We start from the raw sequence: 19671 nt of genomic DNA, 5'->3' as shown, positions 1-19671 counted from the left end.
CAATTTCCTAAAACAGTAGCCACTAGAGTGTGAACAAGATTTTTCTATTTTTAGCTCCAATAACCTAGTTTTTGTACCTGGGCAGTGTGACCAACCTTTTGACTTCAGGTGACCCATATTTGAGAAATTGACCTAGAAATAATCAAAACAAACTTTCAGACAAATTTCAAGATATTTCAATCAAAACAGTAGCCACTAGAGTGTTAACAAGTTTTTTCTATTTTTAGCTCCTGTGACCTAGTTTTTCATCCGAGAGGACCCATGTTCAAACTCATCTGAGCAATTACCTAGACAAGCATCCTGACAAAAATTAATGCTGATTGAGGCATAAATGTGACCGCTAGAGTGTTAACGAACAAATTTGGACGGACGACGAACAACAGAATATGAAAGACGGACATTCAACGACCCTAAAAGCTCACCCTGAGCAAGCTCAGGTGAACTAAAAAAACATTTTACCAGCTAAAAGGTTTAAAGCATTTAAGTTTTTCACTAACCTTGTCATTTCTTTCACGCAAAGTCACTCCTTAATTGCATCATTGCTAAAACAACATTGCTATATTCACAGTTACGTCATTATTGGTATCATGAATTTACCAGGATTGTAGAGGCGTCAATAAAGATGCAGCGTTTATATGAATCGACAGTTAAAAGCCAGTTAATGCGAAGTAGACATTCAGAAATTATTAAATTCAGGCCCTTTATTTATACAGAAAAGTAGGACAAAGACTAAATTTAGATATAGGCTTATAAGTAATAGTTATAGAATATATACGAGGACTTTACCGGCTGGTATCAGCGCATGGGGCGACAATAAGGGTCAATCATAGGAAATTAATCGAGACGGAACGTCGAGATTAATTTCCATGATTGACCCTTTTGTATTTATTCTGTAACTGTTTTATCGCATGACCATCACGATTATTTTTTTGGAGATTTACGCTCCCTCGTAATATTTGCTTTATTTAAACATATAAATATTTTAATAAATGCCCGCAGAAATATACCCATTAGAGGCCGTTGAAGGAACTGGAATGAAATAACCATTGGACGAGGTAAGTTGATGCATTTTTCTGAATGCCAATTATTAATCATCTTTCCAGCTCATTTTCAAAATATAATCTAGGAAATAATGTCAAAAAGAGTCCCGGTGTATATTTTAGTGGTATATCTTGTACGCGTATTTTTTAAAACTAACGACAATGTAGTGATTTTATTCTTAACACTACTACTATTTATTAATAATTACGCTAGAATACGTGTAGTGCTTTACTGAAAAATGAATAATTTGCTCATTGTTTCAGACTAGTTTGTCCTCGAGGTCAGGATGCAAAAAATGGCAATTACTTTCCATTTCAGTCAACATCTTTATAATAACTGCATTTTCAAGTTTTGAAAAAAAAAGATCGAGACAATATGTAAATATTTTTAAAAAAAAGAGTTCTGTCAACTGTGTAATGTTTTGTTATGCTCTTTTTCGGGTATAATCACTTTATTATTTGAAATAAAATAATAAACTGGGCATGCGCGAGAAAGTGTACTGATACCTCATTTAGAGCACCCCAAAGCGTACTGATACCTCATTTAGAGCACCCCCAAAGTTTTCCAATACCGAAATTTAGAGAACGCCGATCTTCAAAGGAAAGTTGTGGCGGTCATGCGATAAGCATAGACCTTTGATATTTTTCTTCATACGACCCTGACATATTGTCAATATTGTCCACTAAGGTCAAGGGTTATGTTTTCAATCATTTGTTTATGGAATGACACATTATATTTGAACAATGAATAACAATGTATATATAAAGGTATAAGTATACATAAAGGTTAAAATATAATGGTCATAATGTATAAACATGTACATATACAAATTGTTTGGCAATATTCTTGCTTATTATTAATATTTTTTTCTTACTTATCAGCAACGGCTGTTCTAAGAATTGTCCAAGGTTACAACATGTAAAAGAAAACTATTTCAATACAAGAATGTCACAGGCCAAATATGTCCAAGATCCATCGAATGGCCTGGTTTCCATTTTTTCCAGTTATCTCCTTTTTCTAAAATTTCGAAATAAAGTCATCAATACTATAATGCCACAAGTCAATGTTTTGTCAATTATGGGCATGTGCTTTCGAAGTTAGAACATTAACTTGCTTGCAGTGGATGAGTAACATAGGTACAATTCACCTATCAATCCGTAAAACGTGTCAGAAGCATTCTATACATATTACACTAAATACATACATGTACATTTTTGTATTACACTAAAACGTTTCAAATCCAAAGATAAATTTGCATCGATCTTTTGTCAAAGATTTTAAACCAATATTAAAAGCATGAGATCAAAGACGTGTCATTGAATCCTCATAGCAGATAACTTTGTGGCATTTGCAGTCTAGACCATTTACAACGAACTATTGTCAATCATTAGAATCAGATTTATTTTTGCTCTGTAACTCTATGCTGCATCATAATGTCAATTAGGATACGACTTTAACTAGAACTGCCACTGTCATGGCGTGAATACTCCCATACCACTTTGTCAGAATCAACAGTGGTCATTTAGAGCTCAAAGACATCCCTGCCAAACCTGAAGGTAGTAAGCCAACGCATTGCTAAATTATGTATTCTACATGTTTCTTGTGGCAAAGATCAAAGTGACCTGAAACTGCCACTGCATGACTTGAATATCCCCATTCATGCAGCTTTGTCTGGGGTGTTTTATGATGAATATATGACAACATGATTATATGCTTGAAATGTGAATATCAATAACACTTAATAATAAGCTTATTGTAGTAAAAGCCCCTGTGACCTTGACCTTTGACAGTCACCTAAAAATCAATAGGGGTCATCTACTAGTCATATCCAAACACAATACCAAATATGAATACTGTTAACCAAAGCATTCATAGGCAATTGAGCGGACAAGATTTTTGACCTAAAGGCCCCTGTGACCTTGACCTATGACTCAGTGACCTCAAAATCAACAGGGGTCATCTACTAATCACCATGCCAAATATGAAGATTGTGGGTCTAAGGATTCTAAGTTATTTGGCGGACAAGCTTTTCTTAGTTAAGGCCCCCTGTGACCTTTGACCTCAAAATCACTAGGGGTCATCTACTAATCATGACTAACCTCCATGCTAAATATGAAGACTATGGGTCAAAGTAATCTTAAGTTATTGGGCCAACATGCTATTTTCAGTCAACACCCCTTTGACCTTGACATTTGAACCTCAAAATCAATAGGGGTCATCTATTCATCATGACTAACCTCCATGCCAAATATGAAGACTGTGGGTCAAAGGAATCTTAAGTTATTGGGTGGACAAGCTTTTTTCAATCAAGGCCCCTGTGACCTTTGACCAAGTAACCTCAAAATCAATAGGGGTCATCTATCTACTCATCATGACTAACCTCCATGCCAAATATGAAGACTGTGGGTCAAAGGAATCTTAAGTTATTGGGCAGACAACCTTTTTTGTCAAGGCCCGTGTCCTTTGACCCAGTGACCTCAAAATCAATAGGGGTCATCTACTCATCGTGACTAACCTCCATGCCAAATATGAAGACTGAAAGTCAAAGGAATCTTACGTTATTCGGCTGAAAAGCTTTTTTCAATCAAGGCCCCTGTGACCTTGACCTCAAAATCAATAGGGGTCATCAACTCATCATGATTAACCAGGATGCCAAATATGAAGACTGTGTGTCAAAGGAATCTTAAGTTATTGGGCGGACAAGGAAAAACCGATGGTATAATAAATTAATAAGAATCAGGCCAACTTTTATTCAATATTGTAATTTCATAAGTAAGTATATATACCTTGTTTAATATAATAATAAGAAATCATCATACTATAAGGTAGGTGCTGAAGACAAGTGTTCTTTTAAACAGAAAAAATAGATCCCAATTGATGTGACACACAGATTAACAACTGGCAACTCTCTAGTCACACTAAGGAGTTGACTCTAAAGCAAATGACAAAAGCAAAGTACTTTCATCTTTTTATTTTATTTTCTTTTTTCAATAAAAATATCACAGCTTATCAAAAGATCATTCTTGAAAATATTAATCATGTATAAATGTACGACAATTTTACACACAAAAAAGAGAGAAAAAAGGATTTATAATATGACACCTATTTTGTAACTTTTAAAAAAAAAACTTCAATTCATGGCTAACATTTTTATTTTTTTAATTCAAATTTTATAGCAAAGAAATCCCCCACCCCCACAAAAAAAACAACTGATCTAATGAAACTACAATGTACCAACAAATACTTACTGGGTATTTCACATGTCATGTTAATTCTCAAGTGTCTTAAAGGGTCTCCACTGAGGTTTTTTGATATGATGGGACTGAAATTTTTTTTCCATATAAATGTACCATTTGATGTAGGTTTAGACCTCTAATCTTTGTGCAAAATTTCAGATCATTCCCGCACTTCGTTTTTCCAGAATAATTATTCACATTGTAAATAAATGACCCAAAATGAAAAGCGTTTAAACGCTTTTCACTCAAATCGGACTAAGAAAAGCATATAAATACGATTTTCCATTATTTCAAAGTATATTTCTAAACTATCTTTGCATATATTTCTGTCTAAAGTGCCCCAGTTCATTTATGTAAGAAATTCAAATGTAATGTTTTTAGGCTTTTAAACCTCAGTGGAGTCCCTTTAATAGTCTAGTCAGTATCTTCAGGTAAAATGGATTTCTTCTATATCTGATAACACTACAGTACTTTAACTCTCTGGGCTCTATCAGCAACCCTTTCTTGCCAATAAAACCAATAACACAACTTGCAGTCCAGACAATACTGTTTACTGACAATGGCTATTCTGCCATTTAAAAATCAAGATCAATTAAAATAACAATGGTAATGTATATTCATAATTCAAGTCTATTACACTAAATAAACAGGGAAATGGTTAACTTGAGTATGTACATATCAATGATCATCTAAATGTAAAAATTTAGGTATATACAACGCCCCTATATCCCAAACACTTGCAGCTTTCATTGCACAGATATAATCTATCTCCCTGCTTTGAACTATTTATACCCTCAAGTTTTGGTATTGTCTTCCAAAAACCAATTCCTTCCACATTTAACTATAACTTTTATCTCTGCAAATCTATATTTGTATAATTTCAACACTCGTATTGCATAGAAAAGAACATTTTATACATCTAAGAACTTTTAACATTTTCCAAACCTTAAATACATGTACAATGTACATTTTCTAAATTATAAAATTAAACGTCATGTTTAGTATGATAAAAAAAATATATGCAATTGTTACAACTTAAATGACAACTTTTTAGTAACATAGAAAGTCACTTTTTTGAGATCATAAATATTCTGAGCTTGGTATTTAGCTACCACCTTATCAACAATACTGTTTGTTGTTTCACCAAAAGCACCACAATTTCTTTTTGCCATCCCAACACATATCACAGTTGTCTCCCCTGGATCTAACATCCCAGTAAGTATCTCAGTCTGTGACAGCATTCACCACCAGCACAGTGCCGACTTGTTTATCACGACCAAGTTTTCTCCCATTTACCACCAAAATTAAAGGTGTGCTCACCCTAATACTTCTGTAGTCAAATACCTGTAAATGTAAAGAACAATTTATCATTTAGAAGACTTGTTTTCTATTATAATGATCACACTTTGGCTCAGCTCTATAGTTAGATGGTTAATTTCAATGACTTAAAATCACTTTCCACTCAGTGCCCAAGGTTTACATTACTCGAGTCCATCCGTCGTATGACCTTTGAAATGACATAAATCCAAATAAAATATACTAGACTGAGTAATACATGTACAATCATTTTCATAATTTCCCATTGTGTAAGAAAAATGTTGTCCAAATGAGCAACAAAATGAACTTGTCCAAACTATGATAATGATATGAAGATATAGGTTAAATTTACTGGACATATGACTGGAGTAAAATGTAGACAACCCCAAATCAGTAAATCAAATATTCATAGTGCAATAATTTATAAATTGCAATTTAGGAGGATTTTCTTTTTTTAAGGTAGTTTTACTGTAATGCTTTCCCGCCAAAAAAATCTAACATTGGCAAATATCGTAATAAGTTGGTCATTTCCGGTCGTTCATTTCCGGAATGTTATTTTTCACAATCTTCAGTAATCAATATATTTTAACTGTTTAAAACCGGAATTTAGTACATAGCAATACAGGATGCAAGATTGTAAATAATCCAATGTACAAGATTTTGAAAAAACAAAACATTCCAGAAATAACTGATTTAATTTCTACAATATTGTCGGATGTTTTTTTGCAGGAAAGCATTACAATAAGACTACCTTAATGTTAGTATAGAGTCACAAACAGTTGTTTAACTTTATAAATGAGAATGAACAAAACAAATCAGGTTCTCTATCTAAAATACAAAAATATCTAATTCAATTTTGCATCTTTTGAAATAAAAGATTTAATTAATTTATTTGGGTGATATGATAATAGACAGAATAAAGGACATACTGGGAATATAATTGAAATGAAGTGACGGAAAGTCTACAGTCTTACCATATCTTTGTGTTTAACATTGACATGTTGTATGTAAGGCTCTGGGATAGCAACAGAGTCTCCGATGTTGACCCCAGATCCCTGAGCAAGGTTGTACACATTAACAGGCATGACTGTTTCGTCTTCATCTAACATACAAAATGTACTGAAATATAAAATAACCATCTCATATAATACAAATGATACAACCATGAAGTGCCTCTTGTAATTTACACATTTCATTATAGACTTTTTATAATTATCTACAACTTCATCTTAAAGAAATTAAATCCAACTATCAAATTTACCAATCTTCAATGCTCCTATCTTCAATATTATATATATAACAAGAGCTGTCAGTAGGACAGCACGCTCGACTATTCTAAGTGCTTGATAGTAAAAGAGCCTTGATAATGTTAAATTTTTTAACATCACAAAAGGTGTAATTTTTTTTTTTAATAAATTCATGTTATAGGCCTTAGAGAGAGTCTAATTATACAGTATTGGCTTGACTATTCGGAAGGTAATGTCACAAGGTTGTTTTATTGAGTATAATAATACTAATACCTATGAATACATAAATTTGACAGAAAAGGTACATAGGCTTCTAATTAAGATGTTTTATCAAGTAAATCACTGCTTTATTATTATGAATGCATAAAATTGTCCCAAAAAAGGGCACAAACCCTTCAGTAGTAATTGAGATAACAGCTTACAAGCAAAACTTTACCATGAATTTCTAAGTTGAAAAAGGGGAGAAAAATCAGCCTAAATGCAAGACAGAATTAGGGATCTTTGTCAGTGACCTACAATTATGACCCTAAATGCATATGTGAAGTTTTAAATAAATATCTTTAATAGTTATTGAGATATGTAAAACTTGCATGTGAACATTAACCAAGAGACTAAGTAGAAAAGGGGATATGAATCAGCCTTAATGCAAGATAGAGTTATGGAACTTGGTCAGTGACATACAATTATGACCCTCCAATTATGACCCTAAGTGCATGTGTAAAGTTTCAAGTAAATATCTTTGAAGACCTTTAACCTTTAACCAAAATTTCTAAGTTTCAAAGGGGCAAATAATTCTTCAAATTTTGCAGGCAGAGTTATGCAATTTTGCAAACTGATGTACATTGTTACTTTAAAAAAGTATTTTAAATTTCATTTGAATATCTCAAGCAATAATTGAGATATTTGACTTTACAAAAAACTTTAACCAAAATTTCTAAGTTAAAAAGGGGCATAATTCTGTCAATAGTATAGGCAGAGTTATCTAACTTGTCAATCTGATGTACCTTGTTACTATAAATAAGTATTGTAAGTTTCAATTGAATATCTCAAGTAATTATTGAGATATTTGACTTTACAAAAAACTTTAACCAAAATTTCTAAGTTAAAAAGGGGCATAATTCTGTCAATATTGTAGGCAGAGTTATCTAACTTGTCAATCTGATGTACCTTGTTACTATAAATAAGTATTGTAAGTTTCAATTGAATATCTCAAGTAATTATTGAGATATTTGACTTTACAAAAAACTTTAACCAAAATTTCTAAGTTAAAAAGGGGCATAATTCTGTCAATATTGTAGGCAGAGTTATCTAACTTGTCAATCTGATGTACCTTGTTACTATAAATAAGTATTGTAAGTTTCAATTGAATATCTCAAGTAATTATTGAGATATTTGACTTTACAAAAAACTTTAACCAACGCAGACGCCGACGCGGACGCTGACGCCGGGGCGACTACAATAGCTCTCATATTCTTCGAATAGTCGAGCTAAAAATTGAAAACAAGTCACTTATGCATTTTGCTCATACATGGGTGAATAAAGACATTTGAATTGTATAGAAATAGACATTATTCTCAAACAATGTTCAGTTTGTTTATTGTATAGTTTGTATCAGCTAGTAACAATTGTTTTAGTCATTTATCTGCAGACAATTATCTAATAATTGTACCTTGATTTCATACTCACAAGTAAGAAATATATATAAAAAAAACCCTGAAAACTATTGATTTAAATTATTTTTTTTTTTCTATATAGTAAAAAGGTGTATAAAAATCCTGAAAACTTGTACCCATGCTAACCAAGTGTTATAAGGCAATTAGCATCACCAATGTTCACTGGTCTATAGCCTACCTACTACTTATTACATAACAAGAAATTACCACATATTGGATTTTTTTTTTTACTTACAAAGGTACAAGGTCTGCAGTAGGTACTGTACAAGCAACTTTGCCTAGGACAACTCTTTCTGGGTTAACACCAACATCAAGGTCTTTAAATGAACATCTCATCAGTTTAACAGACTTGCCACTATTGCTGGTATAGCCACCACCGGCATATGGTCCTAGTGCACTATCTCTAGGAGATTGGGACAATGTCTGTAACCTCTTTCCTTTCACTTTACCCTATTATCATTCAGGAAAAAAAATCCATTATGAGAGAACAGAATTTCAGACTTTATTTAACTGTTTAATGCCTTATAAGTTATTATCGTTTATGGTTGGTTTTTGTCATCTCTTAGAATTACAATTATCCTTTTACAGTTACTCCTTTTAAAAAATACATGTACTGCACTATTTCTTTAAATTTTGAAGTAGCCTAAAGACAATTATTGTAAATTTGTTGCATTGTTTCCGAGAGCCAAATTTTCTAAGTGTTGGTGTTCATACAAAAATCTGGTTATCATAATAATTTACATGATTAAATGATACTTTTAAATAAATATTTTATTGGTTGTAATTTGTAATGCGAATATGCCCACATCCTAAATGGAAATAGTGCCATGCTGAAACTTTTGAAGATAATAATGTACTGCAAAAAAATATTTTTTGTTCCCAAAAATAAATGCAATACCCCATTTATAACATTCAGGAGGTAAAATTGATAGTCAGTTCAGAATGCTAGAAACTATAACTTTAGAATGTGAATAAACATAGAATATTGTATTACTTTAGAATGCCATATATTTCAGATTACCTTAGCTTCTATCATCTGTGATACACTGGTCAGATAAGAGCAGAGTTGTTTTTCCTGAGCTTCTGGTGCATTCCAGCTGGGATCTAACAATGATGCATGTGAAAACCCTTCCAGGGCCTTCTGAAAATCCTCTTCAAACTTGAAAGCCTTAAACAAACAATACAATGTTTCATGATTGTTTCAATTCCATTTGTTTTGTTTTGTTTGATTTTTTTGGTACAAAATTGTGTTTTATACCCAGTTACTAGACCAGTATCTATTTGACACATGACTGAAGATGCATCATGAAAATTTTTGTTATGACAAAAACAGCTCATTATTTCAAAATGAAAACTTTCAAATATGTTTATTTAATTGTATATCTAAAGTATTTCTAACTGATAGGAAATGAGATTATAGTCATTTAGTTTTTGAAAGCTAATATAGATCTGAGTTGTGTCTGTCATAAAATGGTGAATGTTTATTAAACAGTAAATATATAGTACATTTATCTAGCAGAAATCAAGTGTATTTCAAATGAAGTGGAGAGACAGGAGACACCCACTGGTACACTCAATTTCTCTAATGGGACATGCAAGAAAATTGAAAAATTATTAAAAACATTAAATCATATTCTGTGCATTTTTTAGCCACTGGCAGATATCAAAGATGAACCACTGGCATCCCCTAAGCAAGCTAGCTGTTCCTGAAATGAAATTATTCAACATACCTTGTGGATTTTGAAAAAACAAATAGGGATAATGCAAAAGGTTTGAAATCAACAAGTTGACAGGAATATATAAATAGACTGGACAGACAGATTGAAGTTTAATAAAAGAAGACTCACAGAAGCTCTATTGTAATGTAGATCAGCATTATTTCTGGCTACTGGATCATTTTCCTGCAATCACATGAAATATTAAACATTCTTAGGATTTAATAAATACTGTTACCATTACCATCATTATCATTATATCTCTGTTATACCCCTCTAAGTGTCACTGTTACATATTATTTTACATGTACTCCCATTCAATGTCACTGTTATTATTATTGCATGTACTGTCACTGTAATCATAATTAATGTCACTTTTTCCCCACCACTGTTTTGATGTCAATGATATTAAAAGCAATGACACTGAAGTAATCTGAGGAGATTATAATGCCACCATCACTGTCTTTGATGTCACTATTACTAATTGAATAAGAAAGTACATTCTATTAAATTAACATTATTTTATGTATGGTATGTGAAAATGCAAATAACAAACTACAACACCCGACTGTTGCCAATGACAGTAATCACCTATGTCACTATTTCATAATGTCACTGTCTGACACTAGCATTAAATCTGAACTTGATGACATTAATGCCACTCACTGACTGTCAATTAATGTCACTGTTTCTGTCTACCAATGCCACTGACACTAACTTATATTTATCCTTGTTGAAGCAGCTATATATTTTACAGATATCTAAAGATATAAGTATCAATATGACACAGCTTCAATCCTCACATTACTAGCAGCAATAATAACAATGTCCAGGGTTGCACCAATTTTCTGCACTGTATCCCCATTTCACTCTTAGGAAAATCAACTTTACCAAACAAATATTTAGTCATGATCGATCAGCAACGTTTTTTAATAGCCTTGAAAACTCTATCTTATCTAGTTTTTACTTGGAAGAAATCATTTTGAATTGATAAAATTCATGTTTACAGGTAATAATTAGGATATTCTGATAGGACAATGTGGTCATTTCTTTTAAACCGTAAAATATGTTGTAAACGTTTACAAATGAAAATCAAAACAAATACATTTAAATGTGTAGTCAAAGGGGGCCTTACTAATGGGAAAGTTTTAAATTTGGAGCATGACAGTTCATAACACCAATTCAGAAATGAGGCAAATATATAATAAATGGACACAGCTAAAATCAAATAAATAACCCTTTTTCAATGGAGAAAATTAGTTGCATAACACTTACAGCTTGTTTGTAGGCACTCATAGCTTGCTGTAAAATCTTTGCATTTTGCCCAGTTGAAAAAAATAAAGACAGGTAGGCATTTCCGAGAATTACTGAAATATAAAATGTAAAAATCATCAATATAAGAAATATATTAAGTTTCATATCATAATGTATATTCTTTGCTCTTTGTCACTACATTATCTGTAGACTGGTGTTTACTGATTCCAGCTCATTTCCATGACAAAATTTCGTAAATGAAAAAACAATTAAAACACATACATTGCGACCTGAGTATGATAAACATTCTTGTTTTGCATTTACATTTTGAACTAAAAGTATATCAAAATGACTAAATTATCAGCTGCCAACAGTAAACAGTCTTGTCAGTCTGCATTCATCTGCAGGCTGGCCTGACTCAATAATAATTATACATGAAAGCCTAACACCATGAATATATTAGCCTAGTAGAAACTTGAAGATTTATAAAAAGATTTTGATAATTTATATAGCATACACCATGATTGACCATCTTTAATGTCCATTTGTACAGCCTGTTTAGCCTTCTCAACACTGTCTTCAACGTTAGCCACCCTTTCCTCTGCACTAACATTCAACTGTCGTAATACCATAGACAAATTTCTCAATGATATCTTGTTTTTTGACTGAAATTACATGAAAACAATATGAATGCAAATGAAAAATTTATCTTTCCATACATATAAACTGACTACATGTAGTTATTTCTATGCACAACAAAAAGCCTTTCTAAATTCATCATCAGTTTTAAATCCTTTAAGGATTGCTGGCAACCTTGGTTTAAACCCTGTCATGGGCAATCTTAAGCCAGAAACTATACATTCATTACTTAGCAAGTACTAGTCAAAAAGCTAAAAGGTATTCAAAAGCCTGTCTTAAGCACACAATGTATATAGTTTCCAACACAAATCAAGTTAGATTTAACTAAAATTATAAAACATTAGTTACATGTGTAAGTGCTCCCGAAAAACAATTTTTGGCATTATTGACATCTCCTTTTTTCAAGTAAAGTTCGCCAAGATGGTTCCATGCTTCGACAAGTTTAGGATCCAGCTTAACAGCCTTTGATAGGTATTCATATGCTTTACCATCATAGTCTGGGGTAACATTTAGTGTACGTCCCAGTAACATAAAGTACTCTGCTTTGTTTGTAAAACTGTCTGTAAAAAATTAAATTGATATTGATAAAGAAGCATGGCTCCAGATTTATTCATTTTTCAACAAACATGCAAAATCCAAGTTGAATTGTTAATACATGTACATGTATTTCTAAAACTCTCACTCATATTTATTTTTTCTTTAATATAGTTTCCAACATTTTTAAATAATAATAAGATCTAGGTGAATATACACCAATTAAATTCAAAACATGACAAACTATGATCCAGATCATTTTTATTCTGTTTTATGCTTTTCTGTAGTTTCTTTATGCAAAATAAAGGTCTATAGGTTTTTTACAAAACATTCCGAAGTTCATTCCATTTTTATCAGCTGAGGATGCCTGTATGATAAGAAGAACTAATTTTGTCAATGACAACAGCTGACAAGTTCTTACATGTATATTACACATAATTATATACACGTATTTATTTCAGTAAAGACAAACACACATTGATCTTACAAATTACATATTACACCTATATAAAGTTTTCCAGGTCCGAAAAAATATACATTGCCTGAAACACAAGTCTTTTATCGTATACCGCAAGTACACGATTATATTTATTTGGAAAGAGTATCATGGTTGATAAAACCATCATGTCTACATGTTGTATTTTTGTTTTTTTTGCATGGACTTGAGATGTCAATACAAAAAGCTAATTAGACCCCCGTTTTTACAAACAGTATACAATATAAAACGATTTCAATCAATCCTGTTTAATTCTATTTCCCTAAAAAACAAAAAAAGGTGTCATTTCTGTAACCTTACTAGAGTTTATATCCACAAACTCTGGGCTGCAAGGGCAGACATCATTTAGCTCCCCACTTTTAAGTGTTTACATGTTTAATTTTGAATAATATTATATTCAACAAAAAATATGATCATACATGGTGTCAGTATTTACCTCTGTGAGATTCCACAACCTTAAGTGTTTTTTCCATTATTTTCTTCACATCATCATTTTTGAACACTGCTCTATCAACACCAAACTTCTCAAAATAATGATCTCTATACTCGTACAAGGCATCTACCTCCTTCTATATAAAACAGTCATAAAATTATCAATATGTTTCAACAAAAATTAAGACAATATTATATAAGCATTTTGAACAAATAGCTAATTAATGCTATAATTATACTAGAGCAGCCACAGGAGTAACAAATACCCCCACCAGCTCTATGAAACAGGACATCATGCAGGTCTATATGACTATATATCATTATTTTTTAAGTTTAACAAGAATCTATGGAAAGCCTCTAATGATAACAAAATAAATTGTAAAAATTGCGAAGTCAGTTTCAGTCTAGTTTATCTGACACAGTGTAAAATGCAACATTAGTACTGTAGAATCTGGTAAATAAGCGTATAAACTCATAATAATTTTAGTGGTACTTTTAGGCATCAGCTCAAACTTAACTATTAAGCCAAATAATGATAATTCATGAGCTTATAGATAATCATAAGCTTGTCCATGGGGAAGCATAGGGAGTTTGGATCCTATCCCTAACAAATGCTTCTATGTTTTTTTCAGAAAAGTGACTTTTCCAGGGGTATTTTTCAGAAAAAAACGCTTTTCATAAGTCACGGTTCAGAACTGTTCACTATTTAAGGGAGAAGGTGTGTAAGCGGCCGGATAGATCAGTCGGTAAAGCTGCAGACCAGTATTCCTAGGGTTCCGGGTTTGAGTCCCAATCAGGCTGTTCATTTTTCTCACCCTGTGACATTTGGCACCAAACGGGGGACTGTGCCTGGAAAAAGTTCAGAGTTTAATTTACATTGCTATGTAACTTTGTGAAATTCAAGGACGGATTTTAATATAGCAGGGGAGTATGTCACGGTTCAGAACTGTTCACTAATTACAGAAGATGTGTAAGCTGCCCGAAAGCTCAGTTGGTAGAGCTGCGAAATGGTAAAGGTCCCTGGTTTGAGTCCAAGTCAGGCTACACATTTTTCTCACCCTGTGACATTTGGCGCCCAACGGGGTATCATGCCTGAATATAGCTCAGAGTTAAATTCACATTGCTCTGTGAAATTCAAGGACAAATTTCAATTTAGCAGGCGTGTATGTCACAGTATAGAACTGTTCCATATTTAGGGGAGAAGATGTGGGCTTGCCAGAGAAGAAGTGGGCTTGCGAGAAGATTTGGGCTTGCAAGAGAAGAAGTGGGCTTGCCAAGATGTGTAAGTGTCCAGATATCTCAGTCAGTACAGCCGTGGTATGGTATTCAGAGGGTCGCACATTCGAGTCCCGGTGCGGCTGCACATTTTTCTCAACCTGTGACACATACTTTACTTTACTTTATCCAGCGTAGGGTCGCGAGATCAGAAATCTCTTATAACCCCCTCGAGGTCTGACACCCAATGATTATTATCCGGTATAACAGTATATAATTTGTTTTTCATAACCTTATCGGGTCTGTTTTTTAGCGAATTCAGCGTTGGTGAACATACTACAGTATCTGGTAATTTATTCCATTCTGGTATTACTCTTAATGAGAAAAAATGTTTTCTTAATTCCTTTTTACATGATTTTATTTTCAACTTCATGGAATTTCCTCTGATGTGATGGTTATCAAGTTGTGCTTTTTCTAAAAATACATTGTAATCTATATCTTCCTTCCCATTTAATAATTTCCATCCTTGTATGATATCACCTCTAAATCTTCTGTAAGCCAACGTAGGAATTTCCAGAATTTTTAATCTTTCTACATACGATAAATTTCTGATACATTGAACCATTTTTGTTGCTCTTTTTTGAACTCTTTCGACTGCTTCAATATCTTTTTTAAATCTTGGACTCCAAATAATATTTCCATATTCAAGATGTGGTCTTATCAGTGTTTTATAAAGTTTACATAGTTTGTCTAGGGTGCCTGCCCACTTGGTACACTGTTGGATAGTTTGATACGAATATTTCTGGAACTTGAACAGGTGGAACAGTGGAATAGATAATCTACTATATTCACGAATTCGAAAACCTAGCTAAACGCTAGCCTAACGGTACTTTCTGTACATAGCTCTGGGGAATTCACCCAATGGAGTGTAATAGCGAACTCGATGTTTTCGGCCTTTTTTAAAATCAAATTGAAATAAAGTAATTATTTCTTTATAAGAAAATAATTAGATATCATTGTATGAATAATTCCATACAAAAAAAAAAGTAAATACACAAGTTAACGCAGAAAATAACCGTATTTATTATGGAAGATTCCACTACGTCTGTTTGAATTTTATTGACTTTCATTATAAACAATTTATTTTTTTGAATAATTTGGAATAGATATTAAAGGAATATTGATAATTTTCAAAAACATCAATTTTTTCACCTTAAACGGTTAAATAATGATAGAAAAATCGAAATATCACGTAACTGTGTTATGTACTTCATTAGTCCAATAGATTAGACGTTACAGGCTTGTTATAGTTTTATGTTGGTCAAGCCTGACGTCTAATAGTTATTGCTCATAAACGCGTAGCATTTTGAAAAAATTAAAAAATGTCTGTTGACTTGCCTTTCAAGCTTTATTCAAAAGCTTATCTTCTGTTCTTTCAATTGCATGGTCTATCATTAACAAAAACTTTCAAACAATGAACTTATCAATTAAAAATAAAATATAGATAGCAGTCTATTCGCTTATCGGCCATACTGGTTAAGTAAAGTGTTTTACAGATTGATTCCAATTTTTTGAACGGAAAAATATATTCGAACACACTGCCGGTGCATGGGCAATTATTTCGTTGAAAAAATATTTCGTTAGATTGTTCTGACTCATTTAAACGCTTGCATTTGAATTAGCCAATCAGATTTCGCGCAATGTATGGCGGCCATTTGTATATCGACTGTACAAGGAATTAAATTAAATGAGAGGATTTAATCATGACTTTTCGGACGTGACAGTTCAATTACTTAGTTAAAAGGTATTCATTTTTTAGTTTTGTTCATGAATAAGTCAAAATTAATGTAAATACACGCTGTTTTAATTGTTTAAATTCATTAGATCTAAATCGATGTCTAATGTCATTTTTTTTGCTACACGATTTTGCAAAGATCTGTTAAGACCTAACGTAACATGGAAAATAAAAAATGTAAAATATCAGATTAATGAATGATAAATATGAAATAGGTTACGTATAGGTCTTATAATTAGGACTAGTACTTCATTTGATGTAATTCCCCAGAGCTAAAACGGTAACGTACCGGAAAACGTAGTCCAATATATTAGACGTTACAGGCTTGTTATAGTTTTTGTCGGTCAAGCCTGACCGACTGTTGCTTTGCCCAGAAGCAAAAATATCTCAAAGCGACGTCATATTTATAGGACTACGGAAAACGGTGTTTACTTTACTTTACTTTATCCAGCGTAGGGTCGCGAGATCAGAAATCTCTTATAACCCCCTCGAGGTCTGACACCCAATGATTATTATCAGGTATAACAGTATATAATTTGTTTTTCATAACCTTATCGAGTCTGTTTTTTAGCGAATTCAGCGTTGGTGAACATACTACAGAATCTGGTAATTTATTCCACTCTGGTATTACTCTTAATGAGAAAAAATGTTTTCTTAATTCCTTTTTACATGATTTTATTTTCAACTTCATGGAATTTCCTCTGATGTGATGATTATCAAGTTGTGCTTTTTCAAAAAATACATTATAATCTATATCTTCCTTCCCATTTAATAATTTCCATGCTTGTATGATATCACCTCTAAATCTTCTGTAAGCCAAAGTAGGAATTTCCAGAATTTTTAATCTTTCTACATACGATAAATTTCTAATACATTTAACCATTTTTGTTGCTCTTTTTTGAACTCTTTCGATTGCTTCAATATCTTTTTTAAATCTTGGACTCCAAATAATATTTCCATATTCAAGGTGTGGTCTTATAAGAGTTTTATAAAGTTTCCGAAATTGCTTGATATTAACATGTAAGAAGGTATTTCTGACCAATCCAGTTATTTTATTTGCTTTATTGATACAATTACTTATGTGATGTCGAAATTTCAAATCCTTATCATATAATATACCTAAATCTCTTTCTTCCTCACTAGACCTCAATTGTTTAGTTGTAAAGTCACTTTTCATAAAATATTGATGTTCCGTGTTATTGTGTCCATAATGAATAACACAGCATTTGTCTACATTAAATTGCATTAACCACTTTTCACTCCATTGTATTAAACTATCATTGTCCTTTTGTATTTGGTTAAAGTCTTCATTTACATTTGCCAGGTTAAATAATTTGGTGTCATCCGCAAAGAGACGCAAGGTACTTTTAATTTGACTTTCAATGTCATTAATGAATATAAGAAACAATATTGGTCCTAAAACACTTCCCTGTGGAACACCACTTGTTACACTACAATAGTCAGATTTACTATTATTAACAAAAACACACACTGAGTTCTGTTTGTAAGGAATGCTTTGATCCATGATAAAAGTGCACCACCAATACCATAAGGATTGCAATTTAAGTATTAGTCTAGAATGTGGAACCATATCAAATGCTTTTTTAAAGTCATAATACAAACAATCAAAATTTCTGCCTTCATCTAACCAATCTGTCCACTTTTCCATGACTTCTAGTAACTGAAGGGCACATGATCTAAGCGATCTAAAACCATATTGGGCAGCAGAGAAAAAGTTGTTAACATTCATATAGTCTACAATATTATTCCTTACTATTTTTTCCAACAATTTACAGGGTATACATGTCAAACTAATTGGTCTATAATTTCCTGGTGAATCTTTACTTCCTTTTTTTAAATAAAGCTTTGATGTTTGCAGTCTTCCAATCCATAGGCAATATTCCAGTTTCTACAGATTCAGTAAATATAAGTGTTAAAGGAGAAACAATTGATGTTCTCAACTCTTTTAAAACCCTTGGGTGAAGCAAATCTGGACCACAAGATTTATTAACATTTAAATTCTCAAGTAGCTTAGACAATACTTCTCCACTGAAATAAATGTCATTTAATGTATTTCCACCACTGCGATTTGTAATATCTGGAAGATTGTTGTTATCTTCAATTTGAAATACACTTTTGAAGAATTTATTAAGTTCATTAGCTTTATCTAGGTCACTTTCTGTATAAGTGCCATTTCACATTTTAAATGAGAAATACCACTTTTTACTTTCTTCTTGGAGTTAGCATATTTATAAAAAGCCTTTTGATTATCTTCTTCTGATATTTTCTTTTCAAAATCTGACCTTGCTTTTCTACATTCCTTTGTTGCAATATTTCTATTGTTACAATAGTTCAAATAGTATCTAAGTTCTTTTGTTTGTTGATATCTATTCCATGATTTATGTTTTCTCTTTACAGCTTTCAAGGCTGTATTTGTCATCCACAAGGGCCTCCGTTCATTTAACACACGTTTAAAATTTCTTCTAGGTATGTGTTTATTTACACTATTTTGAATTTTTTCTTTAAAAATTAACCGGTATAGATGGATACCGAAAATAAGCTATTTTCGCGAAAATAAGATCGGCTACGAAAATAAGATTTATTTTTAAAATAGTGCATTTATACCCAAAATTAACCATTTATCCTCCAGACTTTTGTGCTGAAATTCAATACTCCAATTGATTGAACTCATTTCAAAATTTATGGAAGCGTAATCACCTCTATCATACATAAAGTTCAATTTATTTGGTTCTTCAATTTGCTCTACATTACATATAATGTTAAAAGTCAACAGTATATGATCACTTTTTCCAACTGGTGGAAAGTGTTCCAATTTTTCAATTAAAAACTCTTCATTAGTAAATATGAGGTTTAGCTAGGTTTTCGAAAAGGTCAATAGATCAATAAGTAAAAAAAAACCTAAATTCGTGAAAAAGTATCAACAAGCATCGATGAACTCATTTCAAGTTTGAAGACATTCAATGCAAAATAAATAAACAATAACAATTTACGTTTGCGACAGCAACCGGTGTCAACATGTCAGACGCCATTTTGTTGTTGTTGTTGTATTTATTTTT

General features: G+C 32.1%; 1 protein-coding gene across 1 annotated transcript; it reads right to left on the bottom strand.

The window, feature by feature from the left end:
- Positions 1-3997: 3997 nt before the first annotated feature.
- On the bottom strand, positions 3998-19671 carry LOC132750719 (tetratricopeptide repeat protein 5-like). The gene is made up of 10 exons (XM_060740749.1): positions 19606-19671; positions 13589-13721; positions 12471-12682; positions 12001-12148; positions 11505-11596; positions 10362-10415; positions 9536-9682; positions 8750-8964; positions 6569-6713; positions 3998-5621 (listed from the first exon to the last, which is right to left on the bottom strand). Exons 1-10 carry the CDS (start codon positions 19642-19644, stop codon positions 5502-5504), a joined length of 1305 nt encoding a protein of 434 aa, XP_060596732.1. The 5' UTR covers positions 19645-19671; the 3' UTR covers positions 3998-5501.

The sequence above is a fragment of the Ruditapes philippinarum genome, unplaced genomic scaffold (assembly GCF_026571515.1).
Source record: "Ruditapes philippinarum isolate M1 unplaced genomic scaffold, ASM2657151v2 ctg1005_1_1_1_1, whole genome shotgun sequence".
Classification (NCBI taxonomy): domain Eukaryota; kingdom Metazoa; phylum Mollusca; class Bivalvia; order Venerida; family Veneridae; genus Ruditapes; species Ruditapes philippinarum.
This window is presented reverse-complemented; position numbering and strand designations above follow the sequence as displayed.